At 37.7% G+C, this 20,000-nt stretch overlaps 1 protein-coding gene, 1 long non-coding RNA gene and 2 pseudogenes across 2 annotated transcripts in view; 3 read left to right on the top strand and 1 right to left on the bottom strand.

The window, feature by feature from the left end:
- The first annotated feature begins 7,676 nt into the window (after nt 1-7,676).
- Nucleotides 7,677-10,627, top strand: LOC149042909 (protocadherin-like wing polarity protein stan). The gene is made up of 2 exons (XM_089213193.1): nt 7,677-8,027; nt 8,586-10,627. The coding sequence occupies exons 1-2, from the start codon at nt 7,677-7,679 to the stop codon at nt 9,405-9,407; spliced, it is 1,173 nt and encodes a 390-aa protein (XP_089069319.1). The 3' UTR covers nt 9,408-10,627.
- A 4,676-nt stretch (nt 10,628-15,303) lies between these two features.
- LOC149042908 (uncharacterized) lies at nt 15,304-16,385 on the bottom strand (annotated as a pseudogene).
- Nucleotides 16,386-17,818: 1,433 nt separating this feature from the next.
- LOC149042903 (uncharacterized) overlaps nt 17,819-20,000 on the top strand; it is an 11,866-nt pseudogene continuing 9,684 nt past the window's right edge.
- LOC149042907 (uncharacterized) overlaps nt 19,479-20,000 on the top strand; it is a 797-nt gene continuing 275 nt past the window's right edge. The window contains exon 1 of the long non-coding RNA XR_016188134.1: nt 19,479-20,000. This exon is cut by the window's right edge and continues 29 nt beyond it. This is a non-coding gene — a long non-coding RNA (uncharacterized LOC149042907).

Genomic DNA, 20,000 nt, shown 5'->3' with positions numbered 1-20,000 from the left:
TAAGGGAGCTACCATGATAAAAATCATTATTTATCATATAAACTACGATGTTATACAAGGATCTGCAGCTCTGACAAAAGCCGTAAGAACACACGTGAAAGAATACGATATTTTTTCACGTGTGTTTGATAACGCCAATCAGCTGCTGACAAATCACTCGCCTTTCGCGTCACTCGGCCAGGTTGATAAATGAACGGCAAAGCCCTCAACATTCTCAATAGAAGGTAATTTGTCCGCGGAACTTTCTCGGATTATGGCGGCTAAAACATTTAATAATTTCGTACCGCTTACAGGGAGTGACGTTCAAACTTTCCTAGAAGGGAAAGAAAACCAATATATGAAAAGAAAAACCCAAAGTTACGTATTCAGTGACTTTGGTAATGGCCTTTGTCGTGGCTGAGAACGGAAATCGACAACTGGAAGATTTGTCACAGGCCGATTTTGGCTGTTTACTTGAAAGACTTCTCCTGTCGGTAAGTAAAAAATTCAATAAATAAGAATTTCGTAAATTTAAAATTCCGCCCATTGTTGTCTTTGTAATCATGATTCAAAGCATTTTTCCATCTTGAGCCTTAGCGACAACGCACTGTACGATTGTCGATGCTTCAATTTATTTTCTTTCATTGTTGACGTCAGCTTTCTCGTCACTAATGCGCTATTGTTTTTTATATGATAAACAAAATAATACAAGGTCGCTTTTTGAGTGTTCAACTCGACATTTCATATCTACGCGCGCCCATGCAGTATTCTCTAAAAATAGTGCACGTCTGTGCATTCATAACATGACTTGTGAGTATCACTTCGGCTAAAAGTCCTGTCGAGTTTAGCGGCGAGAATTCAAAACTATCAGTTAAGACTATCTTTCCGTTCTATCCCTATTTAGAAAGACCTTTGTGGCTCAAAATGCAAACAAAATATGCTGAATAAGACTGGTTTCGAGAAACAATAAGCATTTCTTTTTCTCTTCAAGCGACGAAATTAGTTTCGGAGTTGACAATACTTTATTCACAAACGCGATGGGAATTATGGCTGAAAACAGAACTGAGTATTCTGACTTCAACTGAGGCTTTGCGACACTGGGAACTCTTCATTACAACGGAAAATATTATTTTGAAGCGTTGTTATGTACCCAAAGTTTTGTTCAACAGAAGATTTTGTTGTGAAATCGTACAATTTTCAGAATTTTTAACTCAAAGTTAAACGATATTCAGGTTGCAAATTTTGGTAAACAACAATTCGAGCAACGTAAATCTATCACAAGTGTCTCGTAGATGCGAGAGATTTGTAAGTTTTTGCTCAGCTTTTTGAATAGTTGATATCAGTTTTGAGGGTTCATTTTTATCCTAAAAGTATTGTTAAATAGCAGATTTTAATTTTAAAAACCTTACAATTATTTCAGCATTTTCAAAATCTTCAACATAAACCTACGCAATTTCTGGCCTTGAATTCTAGTAAACAACGATTCAAGCATATTGAATCTACTACACGCTCTTGTAAATGCAAGAAATTCGTTCGTTTTTTGCCTCTGAGCAGAAAATGTTCAATTCTTTGAATAAAGATTTGGTCTGGTAATATTTCTTGGTCGTTTTTACCTTTTCATTTATTCATAGTTTTCGGGTAGAACATGATTACCTGGTAAATCGGACAAAGTTGTAATAAACTCTATTTTATCGAGGACAACTTGTGTCTGCATGCTATGTTATATGGAAATTTTTTCAGTTCACACTTTAGCTGTGCGTGTATCGAGTTATGAATCCACTTGGGAAGTTCGAAGAGCACTCAAGCAACTCTTACGCTTCTCTCGTGCTCTTAAAACTTATATCCTGCGTGCATCTCTAACTTGATATACGCACGTATCGAGGACAACTTGTGTCTGCATGCTATGTTATATGGAAATTTTTTCAGTTCATACTCTAGCTGTGCGTGTATCGAGTTAATAATCCACTTGGGAAGTTTGAAGAGCACTCAAGCAACTCTTACGCTTCTCTCGTGCTCTTAAAACTTATATCCTGCGTGCATCTCTAACTTGATATACGCACGTATCGAGGACAACTTGTGTCTGCATGCTATGTTATATGGAAATTTTTCAGTTCATACTTTAGCTGTGCGTGTATCGAGTTAATAATCCACTTGGGAAGTTTGAAGAGCACTCAAGCAACTCTTACGCTTCTCTCGTGCTCTTAAAACTTATATCCTGCGTGCATCTCTAACTTGATATACGCACGTTAAGCATGTAGCAATTCTTTATTGTACGTCCCTTGGCCCCCCCCCCCCCCCCCCTCAAATTCACTTATGGATATCTGCACCGCTGGAATTTACTTTAATCAAAGAATAGTTTAAGAGAAAAAGTTCATTTTCAATCAGGGTGAGGAAGCTACATTCCAGAGAACATCGCGGCGTTAATAGATGCTGCAGTCAGAATCCCTGCCTCAATGGGGGAGTATGTTAGGAGATTTGTGACAATCACAGCCCCAGGTTTAACTGTACCTGTTCTTACAAATACACTGGTAAGCGTTGTGGTCAGATTACACATCCAAGAAGCTGCACAGCTAACAACGGGGCCTCGCAATCAGGAAAATACGATGTTTTTGATTCAGCTAATAAACCGTTTTCTGTTTACTATGACTTGCAGTCAGAACCTGGCTTTGCATGGGCATTGATACAGTCGTTATCCTTTGCCAATGAGGCCACATATAAGGATAAGGGGTTTGGCACGGATTTCCCCGTGAATGACAATAGCAATCAACCGGACTGGAACTGTTACCGTTTTCCTTATCACTTATGCAGTCTCTCTCAAACCACTTCACACATCTGAGAGTAACATGCACGCGCTGTTCTGGCAGGTCATTACATATTCGGTGACTGAGGTGGAGGTTGCAAACTGTTTAAGTATATTAACATCCGTCGTATTAACTGTTCTGATTGCACCACCTACACAAGAATGAATCTTAATGGTGCTTAGTTCGTCAACAGTTTGAAAAGCAAGGAGAAAGAATGCGACTTTGATGGATCTGTAGGAGCCGTTGACAACGCAAATAATTTTGGACGGTATCATTCCGGAGCGATAAATAGGAATCACCGCTGCTCCTCTTCGGATTCTTCTTCAACGCAATACTGGTTTGGGGTTAGACATGAATAGGTTATTCTAAGTTCCAATAATCTACTAAAGCTAGAATGAGTTGTGAGTATTAGATAAGGTTTTTGTTTTCTTTGGATTCTGACCTTTGTTCTGGTTGTGGTTGCTTTTTGTTTTGCTTTGTTTTGTTTCTTTTTTTTCACAAAAGGCCTTTGATTTCTCGAAAATTGTCTGTTTTGAAATCGAAGAAATTGATTTGAATCTCGTTACCATTCCACTTCCGTTACCATTACCGTCAAACCGAAACAATAAAGACAGCCAATCAGAACAAAATATGATGTCACGGGAACATTCAGAATTCAAAGACTAACAAGCAAACTGTTGTAATCTGTGATTTTTTTTAGCTTTGCATTGCTTAGGTAGAAGATTAGCCCGAGCTTTGTATACCAAAAATGCAAAGCTAATGCAATCCTGGCTCCCTTTTGAAGCATAAAAACAAGAACAAAATTGCGCTGTGATAGTAGTTTAATAATAATTCATGGCTAGTATACGTAAGCTAAAATACGAATATGTTCAAATACGCCCTAGGAACCTTAAAAAAAACTTGTATCTGTAACATACACAATATAATATAACATAACATGGTTCGAAATTAAATTAAAAAGCCTAAAAAAATTGAAATATGTTATCTCCTGGAGTTAGAACCACCAAGGGTAAAGACCAACTAGGGTCTTAGTTGCTATTCAACTAGGTTGCATAGCTTAAGACGAGGACTGAATTGCATAGTTGCATTAAGTTTGTTTGTATAGGATTTGATAGCTATAGGAAGGGGCATCATCACATTTTATTTAATCGTCTGAATGCTGTTTCATCAATTTACATACCCTCAGGTATTACTTTGTTATTTTTATTTAGAGAGAAAGAGACATTTGTGGTAAAATAACTCGAAAACCGATCTCTTCTACAGCCTTGTAGATACATCTCAGGAGTCAGCAGGATGATAGAAGTCCACTGTCATAAATTTGCACAAAGAAATCTTTACATCTTTGAAGTCGAAAACGACTCACTTTGTATCTGTTGTCAAGAGGAAGAGTTTACCATGTACCTGGTCGAAGGATTTGGAAAGTGGTTTAATGATAAAAATGCCCTCTCTTTCTCACCAACCGGCTTCAGTCAAAATTGTCATTTAGGAAAGCCCCTTTTGAGACTGAGATCTAATTACAAAAACTTCGAATTTCTCCTTCTTCTTTGGCTAATTACTATCAAGCCAAGCTTGACCGTCCACTTTTGTGTAACATTAGTGTACAGGTTTTCTTGTGAATATTATAAAAATAAAGGAAACTTCATATAACGAAACTATAAAGGATTACTCAGTTATTAGATGATTTCGAAATTTTTACTTTGTTATTGTGAGTTTGTTTGTTTTGTTTTTGTTAAAGCTTGAAGTTGTAGGAAGCTATTTTATTATTTCTTTTGTATTTTTAGGACAAAATAAGTTGCCACCCGCAACCGAGTGTAAAATGGTAGCTTATCTAAGATAATTATAATTTTTATTGGGGAAACCAGAAGGCCCCCTTAAAGCTAAAAAAAATAATGACACAATCTCTATCGTTTTCTGTTAATGAAGCGGCTACATCCCTCACCGACAAAACATTGATCTAATTCAACTATTTACGATTATTTCTGGCTTCTAAATCAAGCATACTTACTTAATAAGTTAGAGAGAAGCAACGAAAACTAAAAATTTAACGACGTAACATCTGTGAAGGTTTTTCATTGCAAAATGATCTCATTACACTAATTTCCATAACAAATTACGATGTTTGATTTACAGTACTCGTGTTTATTTTGAATTTCTGCCATATACAGATTCTTTTTCATGAAGTTTTTCAAACGAGTAAGTACTGTTTATTATCGGTTTGGCACGGACGATCATTTTACGGCCTGGGTGCGTGTCTTTCGTCTGGGGTGGATGACTGCAGAAAAAAAAAAAGACATCAACAATAATGCCTGGAGAAACAGTAAAATTGCTTCGGGTTGTATTCTATTTCAGCGTTATTATTATTATTACTTCTAGTTTTGATCCCTAGTAGACTCCTCAATGGTGAAGTTTGACCTTAATCTCTCCTTCTCTAGTTGACGCTTTTAAACTGTGAATGGATGGCATGCGTTCTTGGATAATTCATATCATTCGGCTCTTATTCAAAATTTACATAATGTGAAGAAGTATCAATGATAACAAGTGTCTAATATTATCATCTATGTTCCTTATTTGCACATCTTTCTAGAGAAGGGTTAGAGTCTGAGAAAGATTTTGTGATATTTTATCATTTTTTCATGCAAATTTTTAAATTCATGAGTGAAACTTTGCACATCGTTGGGCCATTGAAACTTCGAATGAAATATCACTGGCAAAGTGTGTTGATCAAAACAAGTTGGACAAATAACAACCGGGTCAATTATTCGTTCTTGCTTGAAAATATAGATAAGTTGAGTGTGTAACGAACGTAAAACTTTCCATCACTTATCAATTACAACGTGGAAAAATAGCCTCGGGGGCCCATTTCCACATGCAAGCTTACGTTCAGGGCGTTAACTCATCTTAGGTTTTTCCAAGCAGCAGTTAACTGATGCAACAATCATGTTAGTGTAGTCACCTCGGGTTAACTCGAACAGGCACCTCAATGACTTCAACAGCTTTCCCTGGTTCATCTCTGATTCATGGCCAAGAGATAATTGTGTAGGTGATTATGACAATTATAGATAATTAGGAAGCTATGTACCTTATTTTGCTACCATTCGTTTGTTACATGTGATGTGTAAGGATGACTGCTTGTATATATAATCATTATTCCCTCGGTTCAAATCAAGCAACTGAGAGCTCAATGATGCCAATCAAGATATGAAGCCATTGGCGATGAAATTTAGAGAAGGAAGAAATTTCCATAATCAGGTGAGGAGCTACACTGTGCCAAAGATGTGGTAAACTTAAGTTGTTTAGTCTATTTTATTCAATTTACTGGGCAGACGAATATCCTGAAGTGATCTACTCTGTCAAAAGTGGAATTCTTATCATGAAAATCAAATAAAACAGGCTACAGTAAATTTCTGCCCTTGCTTTCAAGCTCTTTTATGTGGGTAGCTTTTCTTCTTAACTCGTCAAAATATCGGTTCTTTTAGCAAAATGAGGCCAAAATTGACGCCCTTTTACAATTAATTTTAAAAATTAAAAAGTTTCGGAACATTATACATTAATAGTCACCGCGACAGAAGGGCTGCCATGTTCGAAAGTCGAACTTGACGGGGGGTCTTCATATTTTGAAAAACATTGCGATTCTTATTGAAAACATCTTTTAAAGCTGCACTTATGAACCTAAATAATTCACTTAAGTTTTTCTAGTTTTTCGGTTTATTGACTACAATATTTAATTTTTTCCACTTCGAGGAATAATTACTAACTGGCTCTACAGACAGAACTTATGTGTTTTTACAGTCTACGTATACAACATAAGATCAGAGTTTGTTAGCTGACTGGTCTGTATTCTATTTCTTTTCTTAAAGCTGGAAAAGAAACCAGCCATACGGTTGCGAAATTTATAGGTGTAGCGAAACTCGAGATATCATCATTCATCGATGGAAGGAAAGCTTACTTTAAGAGCTTTCATTAATATTGTATATCCCATACTCCTATGGTAAAAAAATAAAATGCGACCCTTTTTAAATATTCAAGTGTGAATAATACATTCCAAATCGTTCTTAGAGTTGACTTTGTAGAGCACAGAGATTCATAAGTGCATCGCTGAAAGAGGATCTTTTAACAACTGATGGTGGGTAGAGTTTCCCTTCTTGGTTTTGTAACGCAAAACATTTTGAGACGTCTCTTATTTTCAAAACGCTTTTTTTTTAATAAATGACACACGAAACTTTTGAAAGTTTTACGTTTCAAGAAACACTCCTTAAACTTGGGCGATTTGATACATGAACGTCAGTCTTTGATAAAGTTCATTGCAGGGGCTGTTTCACTGAGATTTGATATACTTCGACATTTAGCTTTGCATTCAACTAACTGCAACCGACATACTTTTAATCAGCAATTACTGGTTCGTGTATTTTTTTATATCAGTTCCATTTGCCAATATATCTCCCTCCATTGTAACCTGGGCAATGAAGAGAAATAAGCTTAGCATTTGAGCATACAATCAATTCTTTATAAACTGTGTTCAGCTTAGGCTAAACTGCAGGGAACGTTTACGGCTCCTTTTGTAGAGCATTCCTAACACAAACCGTCGAATGTTTGCCTAGTCTTCTTTTCAAAATTCCGCAAATATGTGATTCTGTAGTGAAGATCGACTTTACAGCGAGACGGATACACTCTTTTCAGTCTTTCAAAACGTTTACTGACACAGAGGAAGGTCTCAATATGGTAATGGCTCTTTCGGCTAACGAATAAAATTTTGGCAATTTAATGCTAACTATTATTTTCTTTCCGTCGCAATTAAGCAAGAGACCCAAATATCTATATGTTTCATTCCAAATTACCCCATGCTTATCAGAAATAATCATGTATCTTTTTTTTCTTCACATTAGTAGTGCTATTGCTATGGGCATCGTACAATATCTCCAAGTCGTGCTGTTTGTATTCAATTTGACCCTCTCTACTGAGGCACAGAAAAAAGTAACTAGTCAAAACTTCAAGTTTGCTATCGATGACGATGTCATCCATAACCAAATTCTTGAGGGTCACGTGTTTGAAAGATTGACAGTCCCAAACGCCATCCAGTGTCACTTGAAGTGCAAAGATGACTGCCTGTGTGTATCCATGAACTATTTCCCTCTTTCCAAAGAAAACAATTGTGAGCTTAACGATGCTAACAAAGAGATGGAGCCAGCGGCGATGAAATGGAGGCAAGGGGGAAATTATTATGATTTAGTGAGAAGCTACACGGTGAAGGTGAGATAAGATTATTTATCTAATTCCTTATTCATTTATTTATGAACTTTCTTAAATAAAGTAAATATCCCAAGATGTTCAAGTTCGTAAATTAAATAAATATTTCCACATGATCAAGTTTTGCGGCACTCCTTAAAAAACAGTTGTGTTATATGTCAGTCCGGGCCAAAGACAATTTTGTGCATACTGATTATTCTGCGATATCATTGATCTAGACAAAACTAAAACAAACTGATTTGGCTAAGAGAGGATTGGGTTCATTCTCTTCCTCGTGTTGTAATGCAAAGGGAACAGCAGAACAGATGTGACTACAAATTTCATAAAGACATCATTGACTTTACCATTGTTGTATTGCTGCATTTCAAATCTAATTTTGATGGATATTTCATCTCCTTTCTGGTGCCCCGCTATGTGTTGTAGGCACTCGTACTTTGCTCGCACTGTTTGTTATCGATTCGATCCGTTTCCGGTGAGATTTGTCGACGGTTGCTAAAGCGCACGTGCTAACCCAATTCGATGAGCATGGTAAGCTAAAAAATCCTTCGAATGTTGCTGTAGGGTGGAGACAAATACACACCAGAGAAGCATCATTGCATCGACAGATGCTGCCGCACCAATCCTTGTCTCAATGGAGGTGTATGTCAAGAGATTTGTGACGCTCACAGCACCAGGTTTAACTGTGCCTGTCCTAACACATACTCTGGTCAGCGGTGTGAGAAGATGAAACATCCGAGAAGCTGCAAAGACATAGCTAAGAACGGCGCCTCGACATCAGGAAAATACGACATCTATAATTCAGACAATGAACGGTTTTCTGTTTACTGTGACTTGCAGTCTGAACCTGGCTTTGTATGGACGTTAATACAATCGTTATCTTTGTCCAAGAGAAATGCCTTCAATTATGCAGAGTTTGGCAAAAACTTTGAGATTGATATTAGAGAGGGGGAAGTGAATTGGAGCGAGTTCCGACTATCCTTATCACAAATGCAGTCTCTTGCTATTTCCTCCACACATCTGAGAGCAACTTGTAACTTTTCTACGGATGGTCTGCAGTATACGGACTACGCACGCGCTAAGCTGGCAGGTCATAACATTTTTGGTACCTGGGACACCTGCCAGATGTATGAATATGTTAATATCCGGGGAAACTCTTGTTCTAATTGCACCGCCCTGACAAAACAGCAGGAAAATGTGTCCTGGCACATAAGGAGTTACAATAGCATAGAAGAGGGATGTGAATTTGATGGAAAACCAGGTGGAGTCCCCGATGAAAAAAATTTCGGAAAATTTCACAACATGTATATTAATACGGATCACCGCTGCTCGTTCTCTCCTGCTTCTACAACGCAGCATTGGTTTGGAGCTAAATGTGACGTGTGACTTTTTGCGAGTGCATTTCCTTTCTCAGAAAAGGAAACACAGCCAACTGAATGCAAGAAAACATCGGAGCAAGGCTAAGAACTAACAATAACATCATGTGTTTCCAAGTTTGGTCCAATTAGGAGTTAAACTTGAACTAAACGTTTAATATTTCAGTTAGTTACACTGAGTCTATATCACAGAAGAATGCAGACGTGCACAAGAGCGACGTCATAAGCAACCTTAGGTACACAGCGTCCACATTTTAATAGTTGAAGTAAGTAGGTGGCCTCTCTACAAACACTTTTTACCTGCACTTTCATCTTTTCATGTAATGTTCAATAGATAGTAAACTTATATCTTAAAAGTCAAAGGTCGATAAAATTGGCCTTTTTCATATTCGTCTTTTAAAACGCATTCAGGGCTCACCATTAGTTGATTTATGCAAATTATTTTCAAGCCAGTGACTAATCGTAAGTTGAAATGTTTGTGTTTAGATTCAGAGTTGTTTAAATAACTTCGTACGCTATTAATCTAATTATGACATGTTTTCTCGTCGTAGGGCGACATTTTCTTGACTCGGTCAATCAACCGTTTTCTCTTTACTAATAATTGAAAATTAGCTTCGGCTTCGTTAGTTTGATCATTAGTAAAACCAAGCTTTAAGTTTAGGTTTCTTGATTTCTCTTTAAAAAATCAGTACAGTGAGGAGTAATGGTATTTACTTAGTGGCAGGGAGATGTTATTAATTTCTCCTAAGAGATAAATATGTACAGCTTTGCTTGATTTTAATATTAGGGACTCGATACATAACTGTGAGAAGCCCTCAACAGCCTCACTTTCACAAGGACTAAGGTACTTAAGTGCTTCGTTAGGATCACTGCTTACATTAAAACATTACACATTTGTTCATGAAACAATTTTTGAAATGTTCAAAATGTAGGAGATGAAGTAAGTATAGTAGTTGGAGCAGGTGTTTGTCAAGAGAAGCACCAGGTACTGTTGTACATAATGTGAGACATCATCTTATTATATTATCATATTAGTTGTGAACGATTGTTGCTCATCGTAATGTTACGAACTTGTGTTCGTCTTTTTCAAAGTCGCATTCCAAACTTTTGCTTTAAGCTTGTGGATTTACAACGACATTACACTGTTGGACGCGCTGTCAATACATTATTAAATACAAATCCAAGTGACCATGAAGGTATATTGTAGTTATAAAGTTTATTATTTGAAATCTACGTTTCCGAAGTTTGAAACGTTCAATGATAAAATTGACAATTTTGAAAGCTTTTAAAGTTATGCCATTTTCCCCTCAAAAATGGTATTCGAATTAAGTAGCCAAAGTACCATTTGACCAAAAACCACTGACGTCACTTTGGTGACATTAAATCGAATTCAGTATGGCGAATAGTATGAAAGATACGCGACAACGAGGGCGATATTGTGTCTCTGGTGCCCCGGCTCTGACCAGCAAAACTGTCAGAATAGATCGTTCCGGCACCGGGCATAGAATGTTTCAGTTCCCGAACGATCCCGACTGTGAGAGGAAAATGGGTGAAATTTTTCCGCAGACAAAGACACGATCTTAGCGATCCAACTTGGCCGTAAACGTCGCTTTGTTGGGCAAATTTTGAAGAATTATGCTATACGCGAAACTTGTCCATATTAAACAGCATGATGGAGGCTCAAGGGATGAAGATGAAGCGCTTTTTGAGAAACGACACTGTGCCAACCAGGGACATTAGTTTTGTGGGTGGTGTAAACTAAATTTTAGTGTTTCTGCACCGTATCCTTAAATTGCTTTCTATTTTTCTCTTTGCATACTAATACTTTTTTTAAAAAGTCATTGTAAACAGTCAGCTCCTTTAATGTACGAATAACTTAAAAGAAACCCAATTGAAATATCATCAAAGGCGGCAGATACAAAAGTAAGGAGGGTTGAGTGAGGTAATTTCCAATTGGACTGTTTCTCAGTTTTTGAACCTTTGCTTTTGTGGATCCCTTTACAAAGAGCTCCGCCAAAAATATAGAGCTGGAGCCGGATCGACCATCATTCATAATTCATGTTAATTTTTTAACTACATCTTTTAACTGTGGCAAAGTCAATTCCTCTATGGAAACGAAGGAAACTGTGGTTTATTTCATTCCTTTCAATAGGGAGACAAGGAGTTTTGACACCCAGCTGTAAGTATCTATTTTTCTGAATGAAAGACAGTTGAAAGATTAAAAGGTATTGGCGATCTCCTTTGTCTGTCGCTGGTGTCTACCGCTACTTGTTGTGAAATTACTCGATTTGTTTGTGATCACTCTTCCAAAGATAATTAAAAGACACATTGCGACGTATATCCTCCCACGAATGTAAAAAAAAAAAAGAAAGAAAAAAGAAAAAAGAAAAAAAAAGGTGAAACTCCTTTTTTTGGCTATTAAGACACTTCTGCGAAGGACTAAAAGAAAAAAAGGGCTATTCAACTGAATCACACTCAACTCCTCCTTGGAAACGTATGAAAATACGGTGGTCAATTTTTTACTCTTCTAATTGTGGAGACAACAAGTTTTGACACCCAGCTGTAAGTATTGATTTTTCTTGATGAAAAACAAATCATGGCGAGCTCTTTTCATTGTTTCTGGTCTCTTCCAGTTTAATTGCTTTTAGTGATATTGAAGAGCAAGGAAAAAATTGGAAATGTCAGAGGAGGCATCCTGACACATATGGAGTTACAATAGCATTGAGAGGGGATTTAAATTTGATAGAAGACCAGGAGGACTCATCAACAAGGAAGACAATTTCGGAGAGTATAGCTGCAACGATATAAATCAGGATCACAGTTGCTTGTTCTCAACTACTTCCACAACCCAGCACTTTTTTTTGAGCTAAATATGACGTATAACTTTTTGTGGATTCATTTTCTTCTTAAAAAAGGAAACTCAGCTAACAAAATACGACTCTGAGAAACCATTGGAGCAAGGCTAAGAACAAACATTGACATCATATGTATGTTTTCAAGTGTGGTCCACCTTAGGGGTTGAACTTGAACTAAACGTTTAACATTTCAGATAGTTACACTGACTCTTTATCAAAGAGCAATGTAGACAAACACGAGAGCTACGTCGTAGGCAACCTTAAATTGAATTTTGCGTTTTTTTAGGCGGTCTTTCCACAAACACTTTTACTTTGACTTTCACTATTCATGTGTTCCATAGATAATACACTTACAATTTAAAAGTCAAAGGCTCGATAAAATCGTCTTTTTCACATCCTTCGTTTAAAAGTCGTTTACTTCCAATCTTTGAAATTTTTTGTTCATTGAGAAAAAATCTAAGTATAAATGAAATAAAAACTTCATATTATGGAAAACGCGATTCATCAAAAAACTTTTTTGTTCGCTGCGCTCACTGGTTTTTTTTTTATGGTTTATCGCAACCGGTGAATAAAAATCGTTCGTACGCACTTTCCAAGGAATCATCTCTATGTGTCTGAAATAGTTCTTGTTTTCAAAGCTTAATTCAACGTGCTAGTAATCATTGGAGCGAAACCTTTTAACTTAGACTCGCATTTCATTTTTGCATTTTAGCGGTGACAATGTAGTAATGACCATGAATTTCTATAGTAATTGTAGTCTTGAAAGGAACTGAGACCTTAGTCGTTTGTATTGCTAGGATCAAATCAACTCTGGGACATGTGTTCTCTGGTAGAGCACTTTTAATGAAGACTTTCGTTGATATGTATTGACTGAAGTTGGTGCAAGTTAAGATTGACGGTCATTGATATTTAACGCCATTTTTTCCGTTATGTAGTTGGAAAGACAAAACACTGTGGATCTTGTCACATATCCTTTTACGGCATTGCTCACTGATCGCCCTCCTGGGATTTCTTCAAGTGTAATTTGTTCCTGTTTTGTGTGTTGGTAAAAACACCCCGTGATAGAAGAAGGTGTTGTATGACATACACTCTCGGGAAATAGACAAGAGGAGAGATTCAAACTGCCGTCTTGGTTAAACCAATGTCGAAATTTTGCACAAACCCTAATAAAATCTTTTGTAATTTTGTAAATTCTATGAGTGACATCTACAGTCATACACCAGTTTGCTGTTAATGTAACCAAAAGACTAATTAACTCGGGGGTGAACATGCAAAATCATAATCCTATTCTGACTCGTATTGTTCTCTATTGAACAAGAGCTGCCAGATTTCGGTCCAAAAACACGGTAACTCCATATTCTGAATGGCTACACTGTACATGAATAAAGGGGGTAAGTTTCTGAGGAAACTGTGGTGCTGCAGAGTTAACAATTGAGTTGAAAACGTAAATTAGCCACCATAAAGGGTAAAAGAGCTGACTTTTCGAGCATTAGCTCTTCGTCAGAGCGATTGGAGGAATTGTGGGTTGTGTGTGGGTTTATATGCAAGTGAAGCTACGCCATTGGTGGGAATATCGTCACCATATTCCCACCAATGAACAGCTCAGTAGTTAACACTAAATTACATTGTACATGTGTGGGTGGCCGATTAAAATGCCCAGAATTATTTGGTATCCAGTTCAAACGCACGTAACATTGACATGTTACGCATTAATAATGGCGAAATAGTAGATGAAAGTCTCTGAATTGGCTGAAACCTTAATAAATGTAGGGCCCGACAGGTTGACGTGAGCCCATCCGCAAATAGCGACTTTAGGGACGACGACGGATGTTTACGACGGCGAGCGGAAGTTTAAAATATTTGCCTGCGCATTTCCGGTAGCCGGCGCGCGAAGTTTCCCGCCGTAACTGTGTTGTCTGCGACGTCAAAACGAAGTGTTTTTCTTTTGTCTTAAACGTAAGTAACTTATCGTATATTTTCAATATATGATGAACTGTCAACATTTTTCCAAATTTGTGACATATGTAAATGGTTCTAGAACTCATTTTAAGGCGAAAACTGACCGAAGTTTCTTTCTCCCTCTAAACAGCTTTAAAAGTTCGTGACTCAAATAGGCCTAAATGGAGACGAGTTTAAATAAGACAGTTCAACAAGTTGTTTTCAGTTCATATTGTTAATGAATATTAATGCTAAACCAGGAATTTAATCTAGATAATTTACCCGAGTTTGTTTAAGGAAAAAATCGCTGAAGCTGGATATTATTGTGGTTTTTCAGATCAAACATGGAGTGGACCAAGGGACATGGCAACTGCTTGTGTCAAGAAATTTTAGTACCTGAACCCTTTAAGTGCAAAAAAGGAAGCATTTCTAAAGGTAAAATCAGGGAAAAAATTGCAAACAATCTGAACGGCCTCAAGCTTCCCCGATTCTAAGTCAGTAAGCGTGCTGTTAGAGAAAGATACATACTGCTGAGGGAAAATTTAAAACAAAGATGAAAGACGAAGTGAAGGCAAGTGTGAATGTCATTTGAGTGAGTTGGAAAATGCTCTGGAATAAATAGTCGCAGCTGCAGCTGAAGACACCGTAGAAAACGATAATAAGACAACTGAAAACGAAAAAGCAGCGGAAATGAGAAACAGAGGCTATAGAAAACCTGAGAAGAACTCAGAAAAGGCAGCGGAATGAAGAGGAGGAGGAAGTGAAACCGAAGCAAAAAAAGTTGTAGAAGTGGAGGTGACACAATTGCATATTTGCGTGAAAAAAATGATCGCGTTCAGAAGTGGAAAGAAGGAGAATTGCAGCTGCAAAAGCAACGAGTTGAAGTTGAGGGTAAACAGGAAGATCAACCAAGAAAACATCATCAGGATATGCTAAAGGTATAAGTGGAACAAACTAAGCAGCAACTTGAGCAGATGCAAAGTTTTCAGCAGATGTTTACCTCAGAAAAACAAGATTAACTCGGCTTAAATTTGCATAAATATATTTATAATATCTTTGATTTTGCTGTGAATGCTTGTTTCAGCATTTAAATCATTTATCAGGCAAGTTTATATTTGACGTTGTTGTTTGTTTTTATACCTAAAATCTTACCTTGTATAACAAACTTTTAGACTCTTTGTTGTATAACTCTATTTTTGGTGCTATTCTGGCACCTCTGTAAGGGACCTGAAGGTGGACACGTAGGAGATAGGCGGGGTCACTCTTGTTGTAGAGAAGCCATGCCGCCCCAGATCGTGAGGAACCCTCTTAAAGAGGAAAAAAATGAGTGTTTTAGTTAGCTGAGGTTGGGGTGTACAGTTTAAAATCTCAACCTCAAGAAAAAAAGAAAAAAAAAAGGAAGAGCAACGAATCAGATTAAATCAATTACATACTGGGCTGTACATGTTGGTTATAATACCATTAGATAAGACAACAGAGTGGCACTCGAGACTATGCACTCGTTATGTCTATTATAAACGACCCCCTGATTTTCATCGGGTCGACAAATGGGCTTTATTGTTCCGTCTATAAAACCAAAGCAATTGAGTAATGCACTTCCTTTAAATTTATCGCACGGGCATAGTTTTCAAGAAGTGGAGGGTTCAGCAGTGTATTGTTCCACTGAGTCATTCTGTGATTGTGCTCTTGATAGAATGTATCAATCACGAGGTTGGAAATCATACTCAGCTCCGGAACCGGCCGACCAAATCGTGGAATTAAATCGCTGTATCTGCATGGGTAAGCAAATCGTCTCAATCTTATACAAAGCGCTTCTACCCCATCACGAATGGTTCCTTGGTGACAATTGAAAGACTGAGGGAGCTGCAAGGCCTCTAAAAGGAGGGGAAGCTCATTCCTATGAAATCGAAACTCAGCCAAACACTCGCTGTCGTCCATCTCATTTAAGTCGAATGCTCCATAACAATCGTAAGGGAAATCTGGGTTTTTTTCGAGATGTTTTCATCGTAAAGAAGAAGAAATTCGTCCTTGGAAATATCATCGTCATCAGCACTTTCGAGGAGAAGTTTAAGTATATCTCTAAAGGATGCAATATTTTCACTTATAAACCAAAAGCCTGTTATGGAACAGACTGCGTCTTCCAAGAGTGTTCTTAATGTTATTTTTCGCGCCTTACGACGGCGACCTCTCCCCATTCCCCCCAGTTCACGACCTCGCCGTTGCCGTCGTCGGATCTTATGGTCCCTTATAAAAAAAAAGCACGAAGGCGACGAAAACGAGGACGAAGTGCAACATAAGATCTAGTGAGCAAAACAATAGCGAAACACGTGCGTTTTAAAACTTTGCACATTTCCGTCCCATACAGAACAAAAGGGACCTTAAGCAGTCAGGACGGCAACACCGAGGAAGACTTCGATTAAAAAATGAATTTCTGCCGTTAATTATAATTTCAAAAATGGCTGCATGAGTTTACCACCTCATACGGCACCGCACCTCAACTTCAGCATAACAAAAACAGTTAACGCATCGAGCTATTGGTGAGAAACTTAGAGGAAAATAAATAAGGTTTTCTTCAGGAACGTTTTACCACATGTCGCCGTGGTGACATCTTAAACTCCCGAATAGCCTTTCGCCATGCAGTCGCATGATTCTGCCACATTTTCCAAGAACATTACTTCTAATGTTGGACTTGAGTAAACAAAATATAAATAATGAAAGAAGTCGCTTTTTCGATGAATTGTAAGACTCGAATAAATACAGGAATCGATTTTACTGTAGAATCTTTTTTGTGGTGGTCCTACCGGTCAAACGACGAAATACGTATTGACTCATTGAGTCTGATGGGGTCGGACGAGAAAAAATATAATTTGAATGAAAACGAACTCGATATCGAAGAAAGATTGCTTTGGTTATGGATACTCTGCGAAGAATAAATTTGTAACGGAGAAAAACGATCACGATTATCACACAGTTTAGCTTTTTTCATTAAGCATGCAATCCAGCTGTGTGATGGTTTGACGGCAGTTTTAGTTTCAGTTATGTCTTTTTGAACTCACGCCACTACTGCTGTCTTAGTTATTGTTGTCTGTATCAATTAGTGTTCTTGCAGTCCTTTTAAGCTCAGGAGGTCACTGGTAGTTTGAATTGTTTCTACAATTTAATGTTGGACAGTTCTCATTTCTACTTATTTAGGAAACGGTGGATGGCAACAAACAACCTTTGTTCCACGGACATTGTTTTTATGGCTTGCTGTGGTGGTCCTCGTGTGTGGTTAATTACTTCAGAAAACAAACATTGTTAATATGAGCCGAAAGAAAGCTAATGTTGAGAGGGACACTGTGTTGACTTTTCCAGAAAAGTTGGGGTCTTTTGACATAAAAAATTTAAAAGATCCCGACATTTTAAAAGGGTAATAAGATTTTGATCACCGCTGTAAATGTGACGGATTTCAGTTATTTGATGCAAATTTTTAGTTGTGAAGCACTCTGTGTCAACAGTATTGCAATATCTTATCCATTGTTTATTTCGGATGTCTTCTAGGTAACGTCGTAAACAGAGCCAATTATCTTAATTGATTCATTATCGTGTTTTTCTATCGATATTACCGGACATACATATAGTTTCAACAACAGAGCCAATGATCTTAATTGATTCATTATTGTGTTTTTCTATTATTTTTCAAGTATAAAGGTGCATCGATATTACCGGACATACATAAAGTTTCAACAACATCTGTTCGCCCGCAAACCTTTCTCGAAGGATTTTACTGAAGCCATAAAACGAATCGACATTTTGAGGTAAGTGAAGAGAGATGGTACTCAGTTAAAACCAAAAGTTTGTTACTGAACTACTGAAGGGAGACAACATGTAATTTGTTTCTACTCCGTTGATCGAATAAAACTAAACTGATGCGGCATGACCTATTCGATAAGTTTAAAGTTACTTTTTTCCACTATCGACACAGCAAAATATATCTAGTGCGCCATGCACACTGTAGCTCAGATTCTCATTTCAACCTCGGCTAATTTTCAATATAAGTTATTTAATCTGTCACCGAGATATTCGATCCTGGAGAAAGATGGCCCCATTCTCAATAAGCATTACGTAATCACGTTCGCGTCAAAAGAAGAGACAACTTTTAAGGCGCTTGTTAAGATCTTGATCGTAACCTGAGGTCGAGTCGCGTTTACACCATAGTACGATCACGTACCTACTCACGATTTTTTGCCTTTTTTTCTTAGTAGACTCCGCCTGCTACTAACTAAATTTTAAATGCCTCGGTATAATTATGGAATGAAGATATCCATCTCATTTGTACGTTTAGTAGGTCCACCATGAGTGTTCTTCGCCATCTACATGCGATGTTGCTGGTATCTCAGCTCACTCACACCAAAGGGGCGCAGCCAACAATAAATTGTCAAAACTTCAAGTTTGTTATCGATGAGGATGTCGTCTATAATCACATTCTTGAGGGTCACGTATTTCAAAGATTGACAGTCCACAGCGCCACTCAGTGTCACATGAAGTGCAAAGATGACTGCCTGTGTGTATCCATGAATTATTTCCCTCTGTCCAAAGAAAATAACTGTGAGCTCAACAACGCTAACAAAGACATGGAGCCAGCGGCAATGAAATGGAGTCAAGGAGGAAATTATTATGATTTAGAGAGAAGCTACACGGTGAAGGTGAGAGATAGAATCGTTAGTTGTTGATAGAATTGCCTTTTTTATTATTTTTTTTACTTACATATTTATCACAACATAGCGCACGTGCAAGGCCTACCTATATCTTAAGGAAGCTACTGTGATAAGAATCCATGTTATATACCTAGACTTTTCCTCAACAAAACGAGACTGTGATAGGTTTATTCTTGGTCAAGTGCCCCTGATCAAATTCAAATGTATTCCGACCGGGATACAATTGCGCAGTTGTTGCCCACGCGCCGAATACAACAGCATGTTTTTGCCATATGATTGTTTAAGGGAAAGTCTAAATATATAACAAAGTACTTAATGTATATTTAGTGCACGTCCGTGCATCCATAACATGAAGTGTGCAATTTCACTTCGGCTAAAAGTCCCGTCTTGTTTAGCCGCGAGAATTCAATACTATCACTGAAGATTGTTTTTCCGTTTTATCCCAACTGAGATAGACCTTTGTATCTCAAAATGAAAACAAAAAATGCTGAATACAACTCGTTTCGAGAAACACAATGAGCGTGTAGCTCTTCGAGCGACGTAATTGGTTTCGGAGTTGACAACACTTTATTCACAAACGCGATGAGAATTATGGCTGCACTGTAAAATGAAAAGAGCCAAATTGACCCCAAAAGCCAAATTGGCCCCAATTTCTCGAGGGCCAGTTTGGCCCATCAAGGTTCGTTTTGGACTATTTGAGCCAAAACGGGCGTGACAAGTACCATTTCGACCCCTCCAAAATCTGAATTGGCCCCTATGAATTCTACTTTGGAACTTTTTCTCAATTTGGCCCTTCCAAGAGCCAAGTAGGATTGACCAATTTGGCCCCAACGAGGTGCAATTTTTGAAAAAAAAAGAAAATATGAAAATAATTTTCGTTTTTCGACCATATTTCGTTCCCTATACTATTCCTTATTAAGTGTTCAAATTTTCAACGGTTCCTCTCGTAACTGAACACCGAGTCACACAACGAATTAATCGTTGGCTTTTTCTCGAGACATGAGCGTGAGCTGGCTGTGATGGCATTAGTCGAACCTAGACCACGTGCGTCGGAAACAATAATGAATTATAGCAGCGAATTCGTCACTGAAGAAGCTGTTTCTTGGCTACAGT

This window comes from Pocillopora damicornis, chromosome 7, assembly GCF_964200805.1.
Source record: "Pocillopora damicornis chromosome 7, jaPocDami1.2, whole genome shotgun sequence".
Lineage (NCBI taxonomy): Eukaryota > Metazoa > Cnidaria > Anthozoa > Scleractinia > Pocilloporidae > Pocillopora > Pocillopora damicornis.
This window is presented reverse-complemented; position numbering and strand designations above follow the sequence as displayed.

Excerpts from the sequence above, each read along its gene's own strand:
- LOC149042909 (XM_089213193.1), top strand. The coding sequence starts at position 7,677 with ATGGGCATCGTACAATATCTCCAAGTCGTGCTGTTTGTATTCAATTTG. Across the intron at positions 8,028-8,585 it reads TGAGAAGCTACACGGTGAAG|GGTGGAGACAAATACACACC; the intron begins GTGAGATAAGAT and ends ATGTTGCTGTAG.